The 10670-nt window shown below is 65.1% G+C and overlaps 1 protein-coding gene across 2 annotated transcripts in view; it reads left to right on the plus strand.

The window, feature by feature from the left end:
• The first annotated feature begins 136 nt into the window (after nt 1–136).
• The window catches only part of SYT7 (synaptotagmin 7), a 25226-nt gene continuing 14692 nt past the window's right edge, over nt 137–10670 (plus strand). For both annotated transcript variants that reach the window (XM_057377331.1, XM_057377330.1), the window contains exons 1-2: nt 137–188; nt 9606–9709. In XM_057377331.1, coding sequence (XP_057233314.1) covers nt 158–188; nt 9606–9709 — 135 coding nt within the window. In that variant the 5' untranslated portion in view covers nt 137–157. The remainder of the gene's footprint in view (nt 189–9605; nt 9710–10670) is intronic.

Raw genomic sequence — 10670 nt, forward strand, 5'->3', positions numbered from 1 at the left:
GCCAGGCACCAAGTGCGGCAGAGCACAGCAGGTCTACCCAGCGTAGCGGCGCCAGACGCGAAGTGCGGCACAGGCGAACAGGTCCCCGCGCCGCCCCCCGCGCCGCGCCGCGCCGCGCCGCGCCGCGCCCCGCCGCGCCCCGCCGCCCTCCGCCACCATGTACCTGCACCCGGAGGCTGCCAGCGCAGGTGAGCCCCGGGTCGCCGGGGAGGGGGGGACAGGGACACGCAGGACGCGGGGACACGCACCAGGGGTTACCGGCCGTTCGTCGCCCGCCCCCGGGGATACGCCGTGGCCGCTGCCTGCTTCCCCCCGCGCCTCCCCGGGAGTTACGGTAGTTTGGGGAGAAAGTCACCTCCGCCGCTGTCACCGCGCTGCGGAGCCGCCGGAGCCACCGACACCCCCCGCCCGGCGACACCCCAACCCCGGCRGGCAGCGTCCTGCTCTCCAGCCCCCGAAAAAAAAACACCGTGCAAGCCCAAAATCCTGCTAGGTGCTGGTACCTGGACGAGCATCCAGCACATCGCCCCTCTCCTCACCCTGCGGGGCTGCTGGTGCCCCGGTCCCCCCCAGGGACACCCCCAGCCTCGGGGGCAGCACCCCGCTCCCCAGACCCCCAGCAAACCCCCAGACTCCCGGGGGAGCCCCAATCCCAGCATCCAGAGCAGCATCCAGCGGTCAGTTCATCCCTGCTCCTCACTGCCCTCCCTCTCCGTCCTTCTGGGGGGTCCCCCAGCCCCGTCCTGCTGCACCTCCGGAATGACACTGGGACACGCGAGGGTGGGCGGCTGGGGAAGGGGCTTCCTCCGGCGCGGATTTGCTGATCTCATGCTCGGAAGGCAGCAGTCGTTCCCGCACCAGGGAATCTGGGACGCTGGCGGGGACGTTTTGGGGGTGCCCGAGCCGGTGCGGAGACACAGGGATGCTGCCGGAGCGATGCGGATCAGCGGGGCCTGGCAGCTGTACCCGGCCGTGTCCCGGGGCCCTGGGAAAGGGCAGAAGGACGGAGTGTCCTGCGGTGGCGTGGGGACGTGCCGGCGGGGACGCGGGGACAGCGGGCGCCGCCGGGGAGAGCTGCAGGTGCCAGGCCTGCGGGATCCGGCAGGTTGGGGAGCGCCGGGCACCGCCACGCGCTGTCACCCACGGCAGGTGACAGCGTCACCGCTGCCCGGGACTTGGCAGCTCCAGCCGAGCTGCCTTCGAGGGGAACTTTCCGCCCGCCCGCAGGCTGAGCGCTCCCGCGGGGAGCGGCACCATCCCGTGCCACCGCGACCCCGCAGGGATGCCCGGAGCGCGGCACGGCGCCGCTTGGCCCAAGGTCACCCGGCGGGTGGGTGGCAGAGGTGGGACGCCAGCCTGTCCCCGCCGGTAGCAGCGTGGAAGGACTGCCCTTCCCTCCCGCTGCCCGAGATTCGCTCCTGCATTATTGCCCCTCCAAACTTTGCACCTGCCCCCGATTTGTCCCCCTTGTCTCTGCCAGATGTCCCCGTAGGCAGCCGGTGAGCCACCAACGGCTGCTTCTGCCATCGCCAGCGCTGCTTGGCGGGCTGGATGCTCCCAACGCAGAGGTCGAGCCGCCCGATTTTGGGGTACAGACCTCCTCTCCCCGCTTCCCAAACGCCGTGCTCCCCGGCTGCTGGGGCCCCGTCACATGGGAGTTTTCCCACGTCACCGGCGGCGTCTGTGCCGTGGCGCCTGGAGCCGTGGGGTGCTRGGGGTGCACACACCTGTGCCAGCACCCTGGAGCTGTCTGGTCCCCTGGATGATCCCCCTTTCCCGGATTTTCCGGCCGCGGTGCTGAGGGGGTGCTAGCTCTGTTCCCCATCCCGGTGGAGGTTGAGGGGGTGCTGGCAGCTMACACCCCCGCGGGATTTGGGAAGAGCCAGCCACGCCACACGCCGGGGTGAAGCAATGCCTGTTGTCCCCCCAAATCCCTGCCCGAGGAGGCATCAGCCTCGTCCTCCTCGTCCCCTGCTCCGTGTCACCGTGCGGCGACAGTGGCTGAGGGCCCCAGCGCCGGCTGCTTTCCATGGGGGGAGAAGATGCCGTGTGGGGAAATTCGGGAAACTTTGCTGCCCAGGAAAAGGCAGATCGGGAGGGGAGGAGGGGTAACGTGGAACCTGGAGGTTATGCTGGGGGTGTCTGGTTCTGGGGTCGGAGACGCCCGARGGAGTCTGGTCTTGTCTGGCAAGGGGTGTTGGGAATTGGGATCAAGCTCAGGCGCTTCCCGAAGCGGCTCCCGCCAGCTGGAGGTTTTTTGGGGGAGCCGCAGGGGGCTGTGCTGCTGGGTAACCATCAGACGATGTGTCAGGAGAGCCGCGTCCGAGCGCGAAGCAGAGCTTTGGGCTGCCGACAAAGGTGCCCTCTGTGCCACAGGGACAACGTCCCCCTTGCTTTGGGAACATCGGACAGCTCCCTTCCTCCCGCCAGACCCCTCCCCATCCCYGTCCCCGCTGCTGGCACCAGCTATCCCCTTTGGGGCAACGCTCGCATCCCCACAGCTCCATCTTAGCGCAGAGAGCAGGTGCCGGGGGGCCCTGCTCCCCCCCGTCCCCATCTTTCCCGGCTGGAAGCGTTCCGAGCAGAGCCGTGCGGCGGCTGGAGGTGGTGAATCAATAACCAGGCAGCAGCTGCCTGTTTTCCCCCCGCACCGCCTCGGAGCGGGCGATGGAGCGCCCTGGTGCTGGCGCGGCCGTGGGAGCAGCTCCCCGGGGCTCGGGGAGAAAAGCCGGGCTCCCGAAGGAGCCGCAACAGCCCGAGGAGCGAGGCGGGGGCCGGCGGAGGGGCTGCGAGCGGGATGAGGAGCGTGACGGGTGGGAAGGCAGACAAAGAGCGCAGGGATGACAGCGCACGGGCCTCGCCGGGAGCCAGGCACCTGCTGCAGCCTCGCGTCCCGTGCGGCACCGACACGGAGCGGGAGCTCCAGACGCCCCCGGGACCCCAATCCTGCGCGGGTCTGGGGTCCCCATCCCTGCCAGCCCCTCTGTTCCAGCCCGAAGGATGTTCCGGCCGGCGTCTCGGAGCATCTCCCGCCGCCTCACCCCGTCCCTTTGTCCCTCRGGGCGGCTCCATCCCATTTTCTATGGCGGTGGGGGCTTCACGCGGATGCTGAGCCCCCCGCAAGGTGGGCGTTCCTCGCTCCCAGCAGTCGCTACCAATTCCAACCCTTTCAGCCTCCCCACACCCTCACCGATGTGTCCCAGGACCCCCTCGAGCACGGCTGGGGCGCGGCAAGGATTGCGGGCCTCCCAGCCGGGTGTGGGGTCTGACAGGGAGGTCTTGCTGATCCCCCCTGACTCCGAGGAGCAGGAGAGGAGCTGGAGGCGGCTTTTCCAGCGCCTGATCTCGCGGCTTTTCCGCCTGCCGAGGAAGGGAGGGGGGGAGCGGGGAATGAAGACAGATGCAGATAATATCGCTGCCACCCCCCGGCCCCCGGGGGCTCAGCTACAATATCCATTATGGATGCATCCGGCGAGGGAACGGCTCCCGGAGAGCGGCCGGAGCTCCGCGATGATGAGCAGAGCCCCAGCGTGGAGCAGGAGGACGCTCCCCCCTGGCTGTGACTGGGGCCCTGGGGGACGCGTGTGGGGCCAGACCGGGCGCCGGGGGCGGCGGGTCGGGMTGTGCCAAGTGGAGCATCCCGCATCGCTGTGGGTGTCAGCGTGGCCGTGGCACGGGATGCTCCGTGCCCGCCTGCCAGCCTCGGGTGCCCCACCAACCCCTCGTCCCCTCCCGGTGTCCCCGGGCCTGGCTGCAGGAGGGAGAGGGTCACCTTGGGGGGAGTTAATGAGGTTTGAAGGGAAGCGGTCGCGCCGGCGGGGACGGAGCCGGCGCGGCGGCGAAGGGACAGAGCGACACAGCAGCCCCGCTCCCGGCCCTCCGAGGCGGGCACAGCCCCGGGATGCGCTCCAGGGGTCTCTGGGTATAGAGGGACGGAGGAGTGACTGGCTCTTCCCCTGCGGATGGGGCTGTGGGACACCGGTGGCTGTGGGGGGCAATGGGTCCTGTCCCTGTTGCCCCATGGATGACCATCCCTGCTGCCCCATGGATGTGCGTGCCCGGAGGATGCAGCCCGGGGATCAGGCTCTGCTGGAGGATTTCCACGGCTCCCACCTCCCCTGGGAGCTCTCCCACTCCAGTCCTCCCTCTGGGGCCTTCCTCGGCCTTTCGTTCCCCCCCTCTGCTTCCTCCCTCATGGCTGCATTTCTCCATCTTTCCATGTGTTCCCCTTCAAAGCCTCCTCTTCCTCTCCCAGCACCACCAGCCCCCTTGTTTGGGGGCTGTGGCTGACCCTGAGCACGTCTCATCCCTGAAATCCCTGCGGGAATCMTGTCCCCATGGTGGCCTTGCTGTCACCATACATGGATCCCGGGCGAGTGGCTGGGGGTCACTGCCCGGGGGGAATSGGGGAGCTGGGCTAGGCTGCACGGAGCCTTCCCACCCCTGTTCCCTGAGAGCCGCTGGCTCTCTGCCTTCCCTCAGTCCTGCTGTCACCCAAAGGGCTCAGGAATGATGGAGAGCCCTGGGGCGAGAGGCTAAGTGGCGACGGCGCGAGAGCTGGCAGTGCCACTCGGGAGGAGAGCCCAGCCCGCTCCTCTGTGCCTGCCGCCGGAGCCAGGAGAGAATTCTGCGCCAAGGGAAGGGAGGCTGGGGTGACTCCGGGATGGAGAGCCATGCCCAAGGGCTCATTTTGGAGCAGGGATGAACAAGGATCGCCAGCCTGGCCGGGGGATGAACAGCATCCCTCGGGAGCAGGAGCTGGAATGGGGATGGTGATGGATGCAAACCACGGGAGCAGAGGGGGCTCCAGGGTTCTGGGTGCTCCTCGGGAAGAGAGACGCAGCGAGGACCACGAGGCAGAGAAACTACACGGCTCTCCGGAAATCCTCAGCCAAAAATAGCCCGGCACCAGGGAAGGAGCGCCTTCCCTTGCCAAATTCTCCCTCCATGCCTAGCTCCTGCCTGCCGTGGCCAGGTGGCACCGGGGCTGGAGGGACACAGGAGGGACACATCCATGCATGGCAGCGGATGGGGATAGGGAATGTCTGGGAGCATSCAGCCAGGGCTGTGAGGTGTTTTGGGACGGTGTCCACCTCCCCCAGCCCTCGGTGGTGGGGTCGGTGTTGGTGGGCTCTGCCACCCGRAGCCCCCTAGAACCGGCAGCTCAGCGTGGGGGAGGCAGAGCCGGCCGGATTGACAGCTCCGGGGGATGGACAGATGGCTGGATGGAGAGGCAGATGTGTACGAGGGATGGATGGACGGATGGATGGATGGATGGAGAGATTGATGGACGTGCTGAAGAGGGGGACGCACGGATAGACAGACAGATGGAGAGCAGACGCCTGTTCTCGCCTGAAGCACACCCGGGATGCTGAGCTGTGGCACCGCTCCTCTCCCCCGAGGCTCATCCCAGGATCCTGCCGGGAAGCAGGATGGCCGTGGGGCTTCCAACGATCCCTCACATCTACAGAGCCCCYGGGAGCACGTGGGCAGGTGGCACCGCCAGACCCAGCTGGCCYGGCCCTCCAGCTCTTCCATGTGACATGCCAAGCCTGGCTCACAGCATTCCCAAAATGCCCACTGGATTGTTACCAGAGATGGCAGCAAAGCCTCGTCCCCCTCCGTGCCCATCCCTTCTCCTTGCCCCTGTGCCAAGGGCTCGGATTCCACATTCCTGCTGTGCCTGCCAGGGTCCTGCCCCACTCTGCCCCCACCCCACAGCCAGGATCCTGCACAGGAGTGAAAGCAGCAAATTCACAGCTTTTCAGCTTCTTCTTAAAAATAAGAGGTTTGGGAAATATCGAGCAAATGAATGGGAGGATGAGAAGAGGAGGAATTAACGGCCTGGCTCCAGGCAGGYAGCATCTGGGAAGCCCCGGCGTGACAACGTGGCCACCTTGCTTGGCGCTGCGTGGCCCTCCACCCTGGCAGCATGAGGGGCTCGTCTGAGCCACATTCCTGCTCTATCTCTTCCCACATCCMCAACACCACCATCCCCATCCAGGGATGGGCATCACAACCATGCATTTCCACTGCCGGTTCGGTGGCTTGGCACATGGAGCCGTGTCTCCATGCGGAGCTGTGGATGTCGGCTTTGATCACCGCTTCCAGGGAGCTCAGTGGGAGCTTGGCCTGGGGGGCTCCCCACAGCTTTGATTTCCCCCTCAGGGTACTCGGCATCCACGGATCTYGCCGCTGGAACAGGATGAGCGGGAGGATGCTCCAGGAGATGGGGCTGCGATACTGAGCAGCTGCCAGGGAGACGCTGTGTCCACAAAAGCTGGGAATTTTAGAGTCTGCACCCAAAATTATGGCTCTGGGAGACTGGACAGGGTGATCTTCACTAAGGCACGTGTGGAGAGATTGGTTCCAGCTGTGGTGCCACAGGCATGAGGCTCGTTCCAAAGCTTTTGCTCATCCAAAGGCTCTGTTACTCCATGGAGATTTCCAGCCTCTCCAACCCGTGCAGGAGCTGCTGCTTGGGAGAGGAGCTGGAACCATCCCTGGGTGCTCCTTGCGGGGGCTTTGCCCTCCCAGCATTGCTCCGGGACTATGGGCTGTGGGTGGAGGCGATGGCGGATCCATCAGATGGGTCTGAATCCTGGGATAGGCACAGGAAAACGGAATGAGAGGGGGGAAATGGGTGGAGCTGCCCTTGAGCCTGAGGGTCTCACTGTGTTGGGCTYGAGTGATGCCTCAGTGTGTACACGGCCACCAGCATCACAAAGCCACCGAGGTGTCCAAGGCCACCAAGATGCACAGGGACACCGGGATGGGCCACAGGTCCCACATCCACCATTCCTGAACCCGCCAGAGCTGAGCCGTGTGTTGGACCCCTCGGCATCGCCAGCAATTCCCTCCTTCGGGAGGATCTAGCTGGATCTCTGGCAACAATCCCTCTTGGATCTCTGCACCTCTCCTCGCGCTGGGGTCGAGTTTGAAGTGTTTCCTCACATCCAAAAGRAATGTGGCCAAGGGCTCGCTCGTGCTCCGGAGGCAGCTAATCCCGAGCCTGCAGGARCGGCGGATAAAGGAGGATGGGCACTGACAGCATCCCTGTCTCCCAGACATTCCCCATCTCCCACCCCAAGGCGGGGACTGCGAGGGGCRCAGTGGCTTTTCCGCCTTCTCTGCCGTGGATACCCTTCCCCTAAATCCAGAACTCTCCCCTGCCATGGGGACCTTCTCCCTGTATCCAGAGTCCTCTCCCCGCGGCACAGGGACCCTTTTCCCTGGCTCCTGCTCACGCAGCTCCTCACAAATCCCACGCAGGAGAGCTGCGGCGCTAAGGAGGCAGGTAATCCCCTCATCAATAACGGCCTGGAAAAGTAGAATTATATCCCGTCAAGTGGCACTGAATCCTGATGAGAGAGCCGCAGGGATGTTCCACCCCCCTTCCCAGCCTCCGCAGCATCCYTTGCTCTGCCAGCACGTGGGACGGGATTGGGACCTCGATCCCTCTGAGGAGGGATGTGGGGTCTCTGCTTCACGGCCCCCCCTCAGTGTGGCTTTGGGATGAGGCAGGACCAGCGAAGGGCCTGATTTGGGTGGGATTTGGGCCGTGGCCGCTGCGACCCCAGGCCCGCRGACCCTCGAGTCACGCCGAGCCATCTCCACGCTCCGGGCTGGATCCGCGCTGGCAGCCGCGGAGATTTATGGAGAGCGGCGGGGAAGGAGGGCCAGCGGCKGCGTAAACAAGCGTCGTGTTTGCACCTTGTCACCCGCTCCCGGGGCTGTGTCTCGGTGCCACGCAGCTCCCCGTGCCCCCCCTGGACCCGCCCGCCCCAGGGCAGCCCACGCCGCGCACCCCAACCGGCACAGGGACCCCACGCCGCACCCCAGGGCTGAGGACGCGCCAGGAGCTCCGAGCGGCTACGAGTCTTTAATTAACCGAGTGCTAATTGCCTGGAAAACGAGTCATTTAAGTCATGCTGAGGGCGGCGCAGCCTGGAGGCCTGAAAAGCTCTCCCCACCCTAGGGTCACGGCGTGATCCCCCCGGGAAGGGCCGAGCGCCACCCCCACCTCCCCCAGKGCACAGGGACACCCCTGGAGCCCCCCGGGAAGGATCCCGCTGGCGCATCCATCAGGATTAAGGGATCACGACAGGTTTGGGGGTGCGGTGGCACTCGGCACGGGGAATTCAGGCCCCAGGAGCCACGCTCGCTGATGTCCCTCTGCGGACACCAAACACGGCCGTGGTGGTTTCCACAGTGCCCACCCCTTCCCTCACCTTTGCTATGATTCCCCCTCTCTCCAGATTAATTTCAGGATGAACTTCACCCCACAAGGAGCRAAGGATCCGTTGGCTAAACCAGAGGGGTCACGGTGCTCCCAAGCTGGAGCGGGGAGCACTAAGCAGGGGGGGCAAGGAGGGCTCATCCCAATTCCCAGCTCGCCCAGTAAGCCCGGGTGCCGCTCGAACTGGTCGGGTCCCACCCAAGGAGGGGAGCCTGACGCTCTCTGGCCGTGCCGGCTGCTTCCCACTCCSCCGGCAGCGTATCCAGCCGGGGTTTATAAATGTTGGAAATTAAGGGTTGGTCCCGAATTCCCTCCTAGGCAACAGTTGCTACGTGAGTTTTATACACAGGCTCCTCGTGATCCGGGAGCGATGGAGGAGCTGCCTTTGGATGGAGGGAGCGCGGGTGCTGAAGGGGGGACCTGTGCCCAAAACAGCCCCCCTCCCCCCATCTTCTCCTTAAGGAATGTTTATAAAACTCCCGTTTGTGATCACCAACCCCTCTCCTCCTCTCCGGATTCCAGCGGGGATGTGGGAGCTGCGGGTGCCTCGGCACGTGTYGGGGGCCATTCCAGAGCCCCGATTCCTCCTCCCTGTCCACTCTGACTCACCCCGGCCTCGGAGACGCCGGCAAATTTCGTTACAATAACAAGGTCTGCGGGGGAATTAATTATTAACATTTATTGTTTAATATTTATACTGCAGCACCGCTCCAGGCGCTGCTCCAGCCTCGCTGCTTCCCACTGCCAGCTGGGGCTCCTGCCATGGACAATCCCATCCCAGCAGGCATGGTGGGATGTGGAGCATCCACAGGGATGATGTGGTGAGGGTCCAGCCTGGAGACAAAGGCTGAGCTGGTTTGGGATCTCACTGGGCCACTCTGAGCCACCTTGGGCCCCAATTCTCCTCCCACAGTGGCCATTCCACATGCCAGCAGCATGGACACGAGCAGATGTGCTGGATGCAGTTCAGGGGTCYTTCCCACACTTTTGGGGTCCCCGAGGTTGTCCCCACAGTGGGGTTGGAGAGGAGCAGGCCCGCCCTGCCATTTGGGATGAATCCATGTGGGATTGGCTCACAAAGCAGCAGCCGTGGCCTTTGCTGGCCGTGCCAGCGCTCCCAGGGTGCCAGCGGSGATTAAAGCTCCAGCCTGAGCTCCAGGAAGCCCTCGGGGCCGGGYTGCCCCCAGGACACACCCTACCTGGAACCCAGAAGCCACCGAGGTGGCCACCGTGCTGGGGCACTGCACCATGGGGTTGGAGCCTGTTGGACCACATTCCTTAAGTTTTCCCTCTCTGTGCCCCCACGCGCACCGGGAACACCCCGGGACTCAGGCCTGACCCCCTCCCCGTGCTCTGCTCCCCTCAGGGACCCCCTCCCGCGACGTCCTCCTGGTCTCAGCCATCATCACCGTCAGCCTTAGCGTCACCATCGTCCTCTGCGGGATCTGCCAGTGGTGCCAGCGGAAAATGGTGAGTATCCMGCTTCCCTCCTGCCTTTCCGGGATCCCGGCGTGCCCCCCGTGCCACCGGGCAGGGGGCGATTCCCTCAGCCAGGGCAGCAGCCAGGCGGAGGCAGCTCGCCGGAGCTGCCGGCTGCAGCTTTTATTTGGGCTTTTCCAGATGTGCTAATGAAATGTTTAGGCGAAACTCTGTGTGTGGCACAAAGGGATGTTTCCAAATATATGGATATATATTGGAAAGAGCTGGCCCCTGTCCTGCTGGGCACGCTCCTGCCTGGAAAAGCCCCACGGGAAGGCGGCCAGCCCATCCTTGGCAGCGCCGGGCGTCGTGAGCCATCCCTGCCGCCCGCTGTGCATCCCTGCTTCCCTCCCCAATCCCCACCGGGGCTCGGGACAGCGCTCCCTGCAGCCCCGCATCCTTCCTCCTCCTCCCGCTCCTCCTCTCCCGGGAGCAGGACGTGCTCAGCCACGTTTCCTTCGCCATCGGAATCGAATCTGGGTCAAGTGCTGCGATGGCAGCGGCGCTCCCCGCCAGGGAGATGCCCACCCTGAGCCGTGGGAAGGCAGCATTCCCTTGGGAATGGAAGAGGGGGTCCGCACGGCAATGAGGGAGAGCGGTGGGTGGGAAGGGCCCTTCCAGCTGCCACCCAGGGCACGGAGAGAGAGCTGGCGGAGGAAAACGAGGAGGCTGGAGCTGGCAGAGGAACAAACAAGTGTAAATTGGCTGGGAAGGCACATCCCAACAGGACCTTGACAGCGCCCGGAGCTGAAGCGGCTCTGTGGGAATGACGGCTGAGCCCGGCRGGTCGGCTCCAGGCTGTGCCCATGTGGCCACCGCTGCTGTGTCCTCACGAGCCCTGAGCCACCGTGGCTGGGGACATGGATGGGAGTGAGGTTTGGGGATGATTCCTCCCGGGATGGCTTGTGGGTATCCGGGGAGGTCAAGCATCCCTGGTGGGATTAGCATCCAA

The sequence above is a fragment of the Malurus melanocephalus genome, unplaced genomic scaffold (assembly GCF_030028575.1).
Source record: "Malurus melanocephalus ecotype Western Australia unplaced genomic scaffold, MMel_1.1 scaffold_310, whole genome shotgun sequence".
NCBI classification, from domain to species: domain Eukaryota; kingdom Metazoa; phylum Chordata; class Aves; order Passeriformes; family Maluridae; genus Malurus; species Malurus melanocephalus.